Source organism: Pelobates fuscus, chromosome 3, assembly GCF_036172605.1.
Source record: "Pelobates fuscus isolate aPelFus1 chromosome 3, aPelFus1.pri, whole genome shotgun sequence".
NCBI lineage: Eukaryota > Metazoa > Chordata > Amphibia > Anura > Pelobatidae > Pelobates > Pelobates fuscus.
In genome coordinates, this window is record NC_086319.1 from 372,647,735 (window position 1) to 372,662,296 (window position 14,562).

The 14,562-nt window shown below is 47.7% G+C and overlaps 1 protein-coding gene across 3 annotated transcripts in view; it reads left to right on the top strand.

Moving 5' to 3' along the window:
* Window positions 1–14,562, top strand: part of SCAPER (S-phase cyclin A associated protein in the ER) — a 292,144-nt gene that overhangs the window by 126,460 nt on the left and 151,122 nt on the right. For 2 of the 3 annotated variants that reach the window (XM_063449439.1, XM_063449440.1), the window contains exon 9: window positions 691–894. In XM_063449439.1, the coding sequence (XP_063305509.1) occupies window positions 691–894 (204 nt within the window). The remainder of the gene's footprint in view (window positions 1–690; window positions 895–14,562) is intronic. The other variant, XM_063449441.1, reaches the window with a different exon arrangement.

Here is a 14,562-nt window from a genome sequence, read left to right on the forward strand (position 1 = left end):
CCCTGCCAGACAGACTGCCACCCTGGTTCACATGCCATGTGCACCCTCCTCTCTCTGGCTATCAGACCCAAGTCTCGCTGAATATATGAAGCACAACGTGTCCTTCTCTGGTTCTAACCTAAATGTGTTAAAGTTATCATTTATTTATTTCAAGGAAATTACATGAAAAAATTGCAAACGTTCAATTGAAAAGAAAATGCACCTTTAAATATGGAACAGTTAAAGACACATGACTTAATATGTGTTTACTCATTAATGACTCATCTGAAAAGAGCAGAAAACACAGTGTCTCAGTATGCACATCCAGAAATGTAAGGTGAAGTCTGAAACATGATGCCCGTCTGCTCATATGCATATTCAGCAAGGCATTCTGGGAGAATTGTGGAAACATGAATTCTCAGAATTGCTGTGCCCAAGACTCACTTTTCTCAAGGTCTGACATGCAATCTGTTGGCGAAGTAAATTTTGTACGTGAATCAATCAGTAGGGATTTTAACCATATTTTGCAAACCCCACTTTCCAAATATGATTAAATCTGATAACACAGTTGCATGCATTTGTTGGGTCTTAACCTCATGCACAAGGTGATATTTAATTAGAACTTTAATGTAGGTGAAAAATGAATTATTTCACGTAGCACAGCATAAGTTCTTAATGTATGCAAATAATAATGTTTGTATTGCTTTTCAGTTTACTGTCCACAAAGCTTTAGAAGAACTAAAGACACCCCAATTAACCCCTTCCCTGCCGTGCCTGGATATCCCTGTTGTGTTTCTCGATCCGCTGTCTAAATTGCGGAAGGCGGAGATAATGCGTTCATCGGACTGCGTATCAGTAGGGGAAGTGAAGCCGAGCAGTGATATGGAACTTTCAAACGTGAGTGCTGGAAAACTGGTAAGAACTTTTACCTGGAAATTCTTTTAAGAAATCAATAAGAGCACTGGGTATCTTTGGGCAATGCATCTATGGGACACTAATACGTGATTTAATTTTGGAATGTACTCCATACATGTTGTTAAATGCAGTGTTTATGAGAATAGAGTCCATCATCTCGGTAGTGTATACAGTAATACCATGTTGGGAAGAGTGGGTAATGAATTAACTTTTTAAGTAACTTTTAAGCTACTTAAATAACAGTTCTATTTAAATGCATCTTTGGATTTTAGTAAGTACGGTACTTGAGCTTACAGATGTCATTCTGTTAAACTTCACATCAGGTGTGAAAGTTATATCTCACTGTTGTATTTAGATAGTCTTCGCTGTAACCTTAATGGGGGAATAGTGAACAAATGGTTGTGTGTTTCCTGGTTACACGGATCAGATTTTTGTAATTAAATTGGGGCAGATACTTGATATAGGGCAGAATATCTGTGCAGATATTTAAGTAAATTACTCCTTGGATGCAGTCTGATTAGACAAACATAAAGCATTTGCACTTTTTTTCAACCTTATGGCATGTACATAAAAATCTAATTTTCACACAATGTTTCAATAAAATCAAATGTTATTTATGTAGATGCATGTGTAACTTGAATTCAACTTTACTTCGCAGTAATAATTAGCTCCAACAAACAAAATACAAAGGTTTATTAGACACTTTGTTGTGAGTTTGTTGTCATTAATTATAATGTCTACTGAAACCACTGCTTTTTTATGGTAAACAGTTCCTGTAGTGGTGTATATTTGTGGAAATTAATGTGAAATGGGAGGATTTTGGAAAACTTGCTTGTAACTGAGAATATCATTCAATTTTTTTTTTTTATTCAAATTATTTATTTTTGCGATGACCGTATTCAATGATATGATACACTGAGGTTGGTACTCACAGGTAACATGTATATATAGCGTACAATGCGATATTACAGGCATCAGATTGTAAAATAACCTTAGTTACAGTATTCCAGACCATGTATCCCATTGTGAGAAAAGCAAGGATCAACTGTCAAAGTATTTTTTTTAAAGTATAGGAAAAATAAAGGTTTAACAGAAAGGTAGGAAAAGAGGTAAGATAAGTCCCAGCAGTATGGCCATTAGGGGTGTGTGCACTTTGCTATGTGGGGAATGTAGGTGGCAGCCGTAGTTCATTCGTACCACCGCTCCCGATGCCATAGATTCTATTCCTTTGCATTTTCTTTTTGTTTGTTTTTAGCGTTTTCTGATGAAACATTTAAGATTTTCGCTTACAAGGATGAACGTGGCAGTGTGGTGCGGTCAATTCAGTGCTGACTGTATTTGTGTGTAGGTATTTAGTGGTGAGGGACATTTGGAATCACTTGGAGCCAATGTCAATAGCCATATATGGCTGTAGTGTGGCAAAGCCCACGAGTCAGTGAGGTGCAGAGTAGCAGTATAGTGAGCTCCCCAGTCTGTAAGGTGTACATGCAGATGGCGTAGAAGCAGGGTGCATACTGCAGTCTTACCATACCCTATAGAAGACACTGACATTGGCACAGTGTCAAAAGGTAAGGAAGGTAATGAAATTAACGAAAGGGATAGACTAGTAGAATCTCAGAATCCAACGGCACGGGGGTGTTGTTGTATGTCATTATGTGTAATTGTTCTCACGACCTTCAATCCCATTTCCTCTGTGTATTGCTCCCACAGGTCCCATACCCTCTGAAAGGTGGCAGTGGTGTTGCGAACCTGTGATGTCAGCTTGTCCATAAGACAGTTGTCTTTTATTTTGGCCACTACTAATGAGAGGGAGGGGGGCTCAGTGTTCAACCACTTCTGTGCCAGGGCTCATCTGGCTGCTAAGTATACCATGTTGAGTAGTTTCTGTTCATGGCGGGGGAGTCCATCAATAGGCTTGGATAGTATGCATGCCCATGGGTCTAAATCTAGTGTCCTTTGTAATTTTTTAAAACCTAGTTCTACCACTCCCTCCAGAAAAGACTGACTGTGGGGCATTTTCACCACATATGTATGTAAGTTCCTTTTTCACCACAGGATCGCCAACAGGCGTCAAGTTTCATGTGGTGTTGTTTGAGTGGGGTGGTGTACCACCGAAAATTGCTCTTGGACGGTTACGCAGATGGAGGACTGTGCGCATGCCTCCCATATGTCTTTCCAATCCGTGCCCTCCAGTACTTCACCCAGGTCGGCCTCCCACAGATTGGTATATCTGAGGTTTCCCCATTCGTTAGCCTCCACACTGAGGTGGCTGTACAGGAGGGATATGAGGCTTTTTGGCTGTTTTTCTTGAAAGCACATTTGCTCAAAAAATTTAAGTGGGCGGGCAGCTGCTGCTCGCACCTCTGGTTTCGATGCAAAGTCACGTAATTCTAGGTACCTTAAAGTAGTCCCTGTTGGATAGTGGGGCGAGCTCCTTGAGTCTATCGAACGTGACTCAGGCTTCGCCGACGTACAAATGTATATACCATAGGAGTCCTGCGTGTTCAATCCCTCTAAAGTCTCTAGCACATATCCCCGGGGAGAAGACCCTGTTACAGAGTACAGGTGTCATTGGAGATGGGAATTTACTGAGTGAGTACTTTTGTGCTACCCGGTCCCATTATCCACCCATTGCACAGCGGTACGGAATCTGATGGCGCTATATAAATAATAAAATAATAATCTGGTCGAATTCAGTATCGCTGGGCAATTAGTGCGTAAAAAGGCCCTGTTTTCCTTGGGTAACCATATAAAAAAAACTGGGGTCAGCTCCCATCAGGAGTGATTCGATATCTACCCAGCTCCTGTGGTCTGGGGCAGAGTATCAGTGCACAATTTGGGCTAGTTGTCAGGCTAAGTAGTAGAGGTACATGTTCGGTAACCCCAACCCACCTCTATTTTTGGGTCGGTATGGCAATTTACGCGCAATTCTGGGGCGCTTCCTCTGCCAGATGAATGTGTCTATGGCCTTTTGTAACCCCGCCAAGTCTCCTCTCGTGACCTGCACTGGTAGGGCTTGGAAGAGAAACAACAGCCTGGGGAGGATATTAATCTTCACTGAGTGAAGTCTGCCTAACCACGAGATAGGCTTATCTGTCCATTTCTCCAGGTTCTGGATCAGGCTTCGGAGCGTTGGCGGGTAATTGTGGTTGTATAACTGTGTGTGATCAGCTGTAAGTTTAATGCCTAGGTAGGGGAGGGTGCTGTCAGCGTGGCATAACTTATATGTGTCTCTGACCTGTGCCATGTCCAGGGCTGAAAGGTGGAAGGGCATTGCCATGGATTTAGCCAGGTTGACTTTATACCCAGACAGGTCTCCGTAGTGATCTAGCAGTTTAGTCAGGTGCTCCATGGAGCTGAGTGCGTCTGTGAGTGTAAGTAGGACGTCATCAGCATATGCTGATGCTTTGAACTGTCGTCCAGCTACACCCACCCCCCATATGTGTGGATGCTGTCGAATGGCCTGCAATAGCGGCTCCAGGGAGAGCGTGAAGAGCAATGGGGACAGGAGGCAACCCTGCCCTGTGCTTTTATCTGAGGGGAAGGGGGTGCGACGTACCCCACTTATCAGTGTTTGGGCTCTGAAGTTTGTGTATAGGGCCCGGACCGCCACCACATAGGGTTCCGGAAAGCCCTATGCCCGGAGTAGGCCAAAAAGATACAGCTTCTTCACCCTGTCGAAGGCCTTCTCGGCGTCCAAGGACAGTGCCAGAGAAGGCCCTCTCGAGCCTGACATGCACCATGTCAGTACAGCTCCCTCGGTACTTAGCTGGACCAGTGTGGAAGTGAGAGTTCAGTCACTGAGGTGTTGAGTACTGGTATGGTTACTTCAGCTGCGATTTTCAGCACTGCCTGGAACTTCATGCCACTCGCTGGGGATAGAGGTGAGTGCAGGGCGAACAGGCCGAGGCATTCGAAAGTCGGGCAGAACATCTATGCGTAGTCCCTGGAGGAATAGTGCGGGGTCACTGCTTGGCTGCAGGGTATAGGCTCTGCCAGCTCGGAAGCCAGGTGATAAGCTTGAAAGGGTGCCCCCAAGTATATTGTATGTCAATCTTCTGTAGTAGTTCAGTGATGGGTTTCCAGTCCTTCCGGCGCTGTTGAGTAGTGGGAGACAGATCCTGATATATGGTCAGCGTGGCATCCTGGTACTGCATGACGTTGTCTCTGCTATATCTCACTATGGCTTCCTTAGTGGAGTAGTAGTGGAAGCGTAGAATAACATTGCAGGGTGCTGCTCCTTCCATTCTTCTGGCACGCAGAGCTCTGTGGGTTTGGTCAATCTGTCATTTCTCCTCGGGTATGTCGGGTAGTAGATGTTTGAAGAAATCTTCAAGCTTTACTGCTAAAGGCCCTTCATTGGGAGATTCTGGGAGGCCTCTTATGTGCAGATTATTGCGCCTGGAACGGTTTGAGAGGTCCTCCACCTGCATCTCTAAACTATCCAGTTGCTGGCCATGTAGTCAGCATGTGTCACTGCTGTGTTCTGTGCTCTCCCCACTGTTTCCATGCGGTGTTCCAGGGCAGAGGTGCGTGCACCTAAAGCTTGGATTTCCGCTTTTACTTCCGTGGATCTGTGAGCAATTTCCCCTGCCAGCTAATTTCTCACCTCCGAGAGTTTCTGGAGTATCTGGGAGGTTTCGTCAGGGCTGTCCTGTGCTTCACTTTCTGTCGCGGATGCAGGGGACCGCAAGCCACGCGGCTGGTGTGGCGACCATCTTGCAAGGTCTGAAGCGTGCCGGAGGCCGTGAACAGATCCATCACGGCATTGCAGGATCCACCTCTCTCTCCCTTCTTCTTGCACGGTGGTTTAGCTCCGGAGCCGGTACCGGACATGGTGAGGTGACTCGCCGGTTTGGGGTTGCATTGCTGCTGGTATGTGCTAAGCATAGTGTGGGTGGACGGGAGCACCCCTGATATCATTCTAAAAAAAATCTTTATTGAGCATTTTATTGCTCTTACAATAACAAATATATGAAAACTGGAATCAGAGCTACATTTTTTAAAATGAGTAAGTGCAGGATACAGTCCGCATAGAAGAAAATTGGTAAATAATAGCACATCCACCTTAACATCAATAGAATCAGAAACATTAAACCAGATCCAAGTCCAATCCATTACCAGGTATCAAAGAGTCTGCAGCTTAACCTATATCGATGCAGAAATCCAGACAAATCTATCCTGGACTGCTCCATCTTGACGTTGTCTTAGGCTCTGCTCTTTTTAACCCCTTAAGGACCAAACTTCTGGAATAAAAGGGAATCATGACGTGTCACACATGTCATGTGTCTTTAAGGGGTTAAACAGCTTTGTACTCTTTAGTTATCACATAGACCTCTCCATAACTTGCATCCCTAATCTTCATGAAGGTGGATATGATGAATGTTCAAGATGAAACATGTTTTATTTAAAACACTATTGTGTTTTAACCTATTTTTAACATGTGTTTTTGTGAAGTCTGAAGAATACAGCTAAGTGCAGAAAGCCACACTACTCTATTTAGCTTTCTTGAAACACCACCTCTACAGTGCGACCATCTTGGCTCCCTGTCAGTCAGCAGTCAGCATTGAGATAGGAGGAGTAATGGAAACATTGTGAGTTATGTATAAAAAGTGTTGCGCTACTCGTTAGGCTGTTTTTCTTTTGCTTTTCCCATTTTTTTCTTATTGGCACCTGTAATCCATGCTGCACTTCTATTATTTTAATGCCATTTTGGTTCATAAGTTTGTTGCTTCCAGTGTACCAAAATAGAGGTGCAAAAATGCGCTATTTCTTTCCAATAAATTCCTCCACCATTGCCAGAGTGGTGGGTTATCTGAGACCGGTATGTTCTTTTCACGTTCTTTCTTCAAATTTTGTAATCAAAATCAAAACGTTATCAACTGCAAACTCATCAGGAAAATAGAAATCGGGAAAATAGAAATCCAAAAGGAATAAATGTGTTGGAAATATGAAGTCTTTTAATGCAGTGTCGAGTGGTTAGATTGTTGGAATTGAGATAGATAACAAGGCATTTCTAAACCTTCTGGTACGTTTATAAGTGTAAGGAAACCAAGTTTAACCAAACCGAGTTCGGTAGTTTCCTCCCGGACGGTCAGAGCCTAAGGTAGCGAGAGTCCGGTTCGGTAGTTACAGGAACGAAATCCCTACGGAATATAACAGCTGCATAAGATAATTCCCTTGTTACAGCATACGAATTCCAAATAACAGTCAGAGTCCAGGTTCAGGATACAAGCAGAACTAACGTTTATTCACACACATGGCTTTTTATGCAGGTCCCCATGCAAGGGGACATCCCACAGGGAGGAGTAACATTTATCCAATCCTGGACAGTAAAAATATAAAACACACCCAATACAAACAGGCAGTTCCCTCCCCTAGTCCTGGAGATAATCAGGTCTGATATAGTGACAACCTAATTATCTCCAGGCTGAAAATTCACCATTTCCCCCAATTTCTGGAACACCCCTTTATACCTGGGGTATCCCCACAAATACTATATCCCCTGATAGCCCCGATCCGGGTGACCAACATATCCAAATTTCACCCGGATCGGTTCAGGGGTTCGCAAAAAGTATGGAAGTCCTTTGTGACCGGTCCACTGGGGGCGGACTGCCCAAAATAGTTCCAGAGGTTCGTGTGGTTTTGCCGGTCACTTCAGAAAAAGGGAAGAAATGCATAAAGGTACCGAATGAATTCCCCTGGCTCCTAGCAGCGATTGTTCCCCTCATTCGTGTGCATATTTGTACCGAATAGCGCTCTCCTAGCTAATCGGTATCACTAGTTCCAGCGTTCGCATGATGGAGACCGGTGTTTGGGAAGTCGAGTGTCCGATTTTAGTTCCAGACACTCGACGACCAAGTCCCGCTGCCTTTGTTTGGCGAAAAAAAGATGGCCGCGGTTTTCTCTGCCACGTGGCGTTCGACAGTACGAACGCTGACCGCACACATAGAGGGTGAAAGTGATGCCGGCTTTGAAGTTAAGTGAGCCAGGGGTGGTCTCGGTTCGGCAGTCCCATCTGCCGAATGAAAAGTACACAAAAAAAACAAGAACTATGCAACAAAATATCGAATAATATAGTCATTTCTTCACACTGCTCCCCTATAAGTCCATAGGTCGGCATACCCGCCTAGACCCTGTCGGGTTGGCTTGGGGATGTCCGAGAAAAGTAGCGGTTTAGGAGTCCAGTTCGGTCTGGCGTGACAGGCCATCCGCATTACCATTTTGTTTTCCGGGCCGGTACTGCATAGTAAAATTATAAGGTTGAAGGGCTAGGCTCCACCGTAATAGCCTGGGATTGTCTCCAGCTACCCGGTTAAGCCATACCAGGGGGTTGTGGTCCGTCATAAGGGTAAATGCCCGCCCATACAAATAGGGCTGTAGCTTCTTGAGTGCCCACACGAGGGCCAAGCATTCTTTTTCTACGGTGGCATAGCTGACCTCTCGGGGTAACAGTTTACGGCTGAGGTATGCCACCGGGTGGTCCATGCCGTCTGTGCCCACTTGGCTTAGCACGGCTCCCAGTCCGAACATAGAGGCATCTGTGTGTACAAGAAATTGTTTAGTGTAGTCGGGTGCTGCCAACACAGGAGCCTCACTCAATGCCGCTTTAAGCTTCTGGAAAGCGTCCGTGCACTCTGGGGTCCAGGAAACCTGTTTGGGGAGAGCCTTTTTGGTAAGGTCGGTGAGGGGACAAACTTTCTATAATAACCGGCCGTCCCTAAGAAAGCTAGTACCTGGGTTTTGGTCCTAGGTTGGGGCCAGTTCGCTATGGCCTCTACCTTCGCTGGCTCTGGACGCTGTCTACCGGAGCCCACCCTGTGGCCGAGATACTGTACCTCGGCCAGACCTACGTGACATTTGTCGGGTTTTAACGTGAGCCCGGCGAGGTGGATTCGTTGGAGTACCCTGGACACATGGCCCAGATGGTCTCCCCATGTGCGGCTGTAGACGGCAATATCGTCTAGATACGCGCATGCGAAGTCCTGAAACCCCTCCAGGAGCCTATCGGCCATCCTCTGAAAGGTAGCCGGGGCATTCTTCATCCCAAAGGGCATAACCTTGAATTGGTATAGCCCGAAAGGGGTGACGAATGCCGACTTGGGGATGGCCGCAGGCTCCAAGGGGATCTGCCAATAACCTTTGCACAGGTCCAGGGTAGTCAAGTAGTTCCCCCCCGCCATACGGTCTAAGAGCTCATCTATTCTGGGCATGGGGTAGGCGTCTGTTATGGTACGATCGTTAAGCCTCCGATAGTCTACACAGAAGCGTGTGGTACCGTCGCGCTTCGGTACTAGGACTACCGGGGAGGCCCAAGGACTTTGCGAGGGTTCTATTACCCCTAACTGTAACATATCCCTTAACTCGGTGAGCATACTCTCACGCACTGCTTCCGGGATCCGATATGGTTGTTGCCGCAGTGGCGTCTCTCCCTGGGTTTCCACGCGGTGTACCGCAGCGGAGGTATAGCCTGGGGTGGCTGAAAACATCTCTTGATATCTCTGCAGCAGTTGCGTGGCCTCACCTTTCTCCAGGGGGTTTAAATTTTGACCCAAGCTTACTTGGTCAATAGTACAGGGAGCGGTGTCTAGTAAATCGGGAAGGGGTAGTCCCTCACTATCTTCTGTGGCGGGCGCACACACGGCGCCCACATCCTCTGTTCTCTCAAAGTATGGTTTGAGCATATTCACATGGAAGGCTTTGGTCAGCCTTTCATCTGAGCATTTGCTCACGATGTAGGTGGTCTCGCTAACCCGTTCTACTACCTTAAATGGTCCCTGCCATGCGGCTTGTAGCTTATCCTTTTTAACTGGCCTCAAAGCTAACACATTCTGCCCTAATTCTAGTACTCTATCTTGGGCTCCCCTATCGTACCATTTCCTCTGGTCCTCCTGGGCCGTCTGCAGGTTCTCCCGAACCGATGCGGTGAGCGCCCGCAGACGGTCCCGGAACTCCAGAACATACTGGACGATAGGGACTCCCCCCTCGTCTGTATTGCCCTCCCAGTGCTCCCGTACGAGCTCCAGTGGGCCCCGAACTTTTCTCCCATACAGGAGTTCGAAGGGGGAAAACCCAGTGGAGGCCTGGGGCACCTCACGGTAGGCAAACAGAAGGTGGGGGAGGAACTTTTCCCAGTTCTTGTGGGACTCCGTAAAGGTTTTTAGCATCTGTTTTAGAGTGCCATTGAAACGTTCACAGAGCCCGTTAGTCTGGGGATGGTACGGGGCGCTGAACAGGGGTTTCACTCCACAGCTCTGCCACAGTTGTTGTGTCAGGGTAGCCGTGAACTGAGTTCCCCGATCGGATAGGATCTCTTGTGGGAAACCTACTCGGGTGAAAATCTGAATAAGGGCTTCGGCCACGGTCTCGGCCTCTATATTGGTGAGGGCGACTGCCTCCGGGTACCTAGTGGCGTAGTCGACCACGGTTAGTATGAACTTTTTGCCCGACGGGCTGGGTCGGCTGAGGGGTCCTATTAAATCTACCGCTACTCGGTGAAAGGGCTGTTCTATAATGGGCAATGGGTGAAGTTTGGCCTTCCGAAGATCTCCCCTTTTTCCCACCCTTTGGCAGACGTCGCACGTCCTGCAGTAATACTTGAGGTCCTGGGTGACCCTGGGCCAGAAGAAGGTTTGGGTTAACCTGTCTCTTGTCTTTTTAACCCCTAAATGTCCTGCTAGGGGAATGTCATGACTGAGTTTTAACAACTCAGCCCGGAATTTACGGGGTACAATTAATTGTCTTTTGATGACCTGGGTGGCCCCCTGTCCCACCCCCTCGGTCACTCTATACAGTAACCCCTTATACCACTCAAACTTTTCGTGCGGGTTGTTCCCTGGGGTAACGGCCGCTGCCTTCCTATAACCCTCTAATGTGGGGTCGGTACGCTGCTCTTGTTCAAACCCCTGGGGGGTATCCCAGAAAGGAAAGGTAGGATCGGGTAAGGGGGGTATTTCGACTCTTACCTGGTTTTCCTCAGAGTGCAGCGGAGCCTCCAGTCTGGCTTGAGCTCGGGTGGTAACTGGGTATGCCTCAGCAGGGGGGTCTCGGGCCAGTTGGGAGGTCAAGCATCCTACATCATTCCCCAACAAAACCTCGGCGGGTAGTTCTTGCATAATCCCCACCTCCAGTTGTTTGGACCCGGAACCCCAATCAACAAGGATATTAGCGGTGGGCAGTTTGTGAATAGCGCCCCCAGCCACCCTCACAGCGACTGTGCGTCCGGTGCGAGCTTGCGCTCTGATCGTGTGAGGTTGCACCACAGTCAAAGTAGCCCCAGAGTCTCTCAGAGCCCGGGCCCCCACGCCATCTACGGTAATCCATTGGCGGTGGTGGTCCCGGTTGTCACCCCCAGCTTGAACTGGGTTGACCTCGTGTAATACACTCCACTGTTCTTCTTGGTTAGGAACACCGGTTGTGCCTTCCTGTTGCACACAATGAGCAGCTGCCCTGGGTTGTTGTGGGGGTTGCCTTTCCCAGCTTCCCCGGTTTAAGCGAGGGCACTGATTCTTGTAATGCCCTGGTTGTTTGCAATAATGACACACTGCAGGGGGACGTGGTGTGTTTGCTGGGTTCGGTGAAGGGTTACTCATGGCGGGTCTAGGAGGGGTAGGGGTTGTTGGAGCCTGGTAGTTAGGCTTAAAAGGTGGTCTGCTCACCCCTTGCTCCTTCCTCCTATTATCCTGATACTCATCCGCTAACCTGGCGGCTTCCTCCACAGTTTTTGGTTTTCTATCTTTAACCCAGTCTTTTATGTCCTCTGCAGAGTGATTAAAAAATTGCTCCAGTAACATAAGTTGCAAAGCATCCTCCAGGGTGGTTGCTTGGCAGCCCTTCATCCAATTGCGGGCCGCCCGTTGTAGCCGAAACGCCCATTCCGTATGGGAATCTCTCCCAGTCTTTCTCAGATCTCTAAACTTTTTCCGGTATGCCTCCGGAGTTACAGCATATCTGGCCAACAAAATGTCTTTTATTTTTTCATAATTATGTATGTCCCCCTCAGGTACTGCTCGCAGCGCCTCGGCTGCTCTACCTGACAATTTACTGCTAATGACTGCAGCCCATTTCGTGGAGTCTAATCCCTCCAGTGCACATTGGCGTTCAAAGTCTTGCAAGTAACTGTCAATTTCCATCTCATTGTCATTGAAAGATTTAAAGGCTGCATAGTTTACCTTCTTTGGTATTTCCCCAGTACTTCCCGGGGAGTGTAGTAAATCCCCCTGTGACGGTCTGTCCCGGTCCTCTCGCTCTTTTTGCGATTGTCTGGCTTGTGCCATGACCTGCAGAACCGCCTCTGTAGCTGGGTTGGGTCCCAACAGACTGAGCATCCATCGGATGTCCTTTTGCATCGCATTTTCTTCCTCTTGATCCATTTCTGTGTTGCTGGTATTATCGCTCTGTATTAATTCTGCAATTAACGTGGCTTTTGTCTTGTTACTTGCCACTCTGCCTCGAGCTTCCAGTAAATCCTTTAGTGTGGTTCTTTTAAGTAGCTGGTACTGCTGAGCCATTCATTCCCTTACTTGGTTTGCAATGTCCATTCGGGATTCGAATCCCTCCGCTTGCCACCAGTTGTAAGGAAACCAAGTTTAACCAAACCGAGTTCGGTAGTTTCCTCCCGGACGGTCAGAGCCTAAGGTAGCGAGAGTCCGGTTCGGTAGTTACAGGAACGAAATCCCTACGGAATATAACAGCTGCATAAGATAATTCCCTTGTTACAGCATACGAATTCCAAAATAACAGTCAGAGTCCAGATTCAGGATACAAGCAGAACTAACGTTTATTCACACACATGGCTTTTTATGCAGGTCCCCATGCAAGGGGACATCCCACAGGGAGGAGTAACATTTATCCAATCCTGGACAGTAAAAATATAAAACACACCCAATACAAACAGGCAGTTCCCTCCCCTAGTCCTGGAGATAATCAGGTCTGATATAGTGACAACCTAATTATCTCCAGGCTGAAAATTCACCATTTTCCCCAATTTCTGGAACACCCCTTTATACCTGGGGTATCCCCACAAATACTATATCCCCTGATAGCCCCGATCCGGGTGACCAACATATCCAAATTTCACCCGGATCGGTTCAGGGGTTCGCAAAAAGTATGGAAGTCCTTTGTGACCGGTCCACTGGGGGCGGACTGCCCAAAATAGTTCCAGAGGTTCGTGTGGTTTTGCCGGTCACTTCAGAAAAAGGGAAGAAATGCATAAAGGTACCGAATGAATTCCCCTGGCTCCTAGCAGCGATTGTTCCCCTCATTCGTGTGCATATTTGTACCGAATAGCGCTCTCCTAGCTAATCGGTATCACTAGTTCCAGCGTTCGCATGATGGAGACCGGTGTTTGGGAAGTCGAGTGTCCGATTTTAGTTCCAGACACTCGACGACCAAGTCCCGCTGCCTTTGTTTGGCGAAAAAAAGATGGCCGCGGTTTTCTCTGCCACGTGGCGTTCGACAGTACGAACGCTGACCGCACACATAGAGGGTGAAAGTGATGCCGGCTTTGAAGTTAAGTGAGCCAGGGGTGGTCTCGGTTCGGCAGTCCCATCTGCCGAATGAAAAGTACACAAAAAAAACAAGAACTATGCAACAAAATATCGAATAATATAGTCATTTCTTCACAATAAGTAATAAGGATTGTATTAAATCACAATGGTGGGTTTATATAGGATGGCTTGAAGGACTGCTTTTGTGCAGCAGGTCCATACACAATTAGACTCATACATAAAACCAAGAATTAGGCTATTTGCTCCTGGCTTCTACTAATATTGTTATTTTAGATTTTTATGAATGAAATGAGTGATGATCATGGCCTGTCACTGATTGCACACCTTTCAGTAGAAAGCCAACAGTTAAACTTCATATTCCGGGGCGTGGCCTAGCAGCGGAGCGGAATGGCTGCCTAATCTCTGAGCTCCTCCGTACTCGCCCTGCAAATCGCTAGAAAGCTGCCCCAAACGCAAATATGGGGAAACACACTAAGGCTGGGGGTACCCCCAAACCAGCGGCCACCCGCCCACCTGCAATCCAGGCATCGGTCAGGCAATACATGACCACACAGCCGGACCCATCTTCCCAGGCCTCCGCTGAGGCCTTCCTGTACTCGGAGGCCTCATCCATGAGCCCGAACTCCCAGGTCGGCGACGCGAGCGGAGAACCCACAGAACACCCGCCGGCAGACTGGATGGCCCTGTTGAGAGCACTGCCTACCAGAGCTGATCTGACCCAAGCCACATCGGCCCTCCATGCCTCGATCCGGGCCGACCTCCAACTGATGAGAGCGGACATGCAGGGTATGGCGGACCGCATGGCGCGGCTGGAAGAGGAACAAGACAACCTCACTGTGGCCCACACAACCACAGAGTCCACGCTTCTCAGCCACACTGCCCACTTACAAGCCATGGCGCGCCATGTAGAAGATCTCGACAACAGGGGCCGCAGAAACAACCTGCGGATCCGAGGCCTACCTGAAGGCGAAGAACCCTCAACCCGGCTCACCGACACACTTACCTCCTTATTCAACGACCTTCTAGGCCGTCCTACGGACACGCCGATTGACTTTGTCCGTGCACACAGGGCATTAAGACCCAGAGGCCCTGAAGGAGCGCCGCCAAGAGATGTTATATGCTGCTTAACTATCTTCTCCCTCAAAGAAGACATACTACA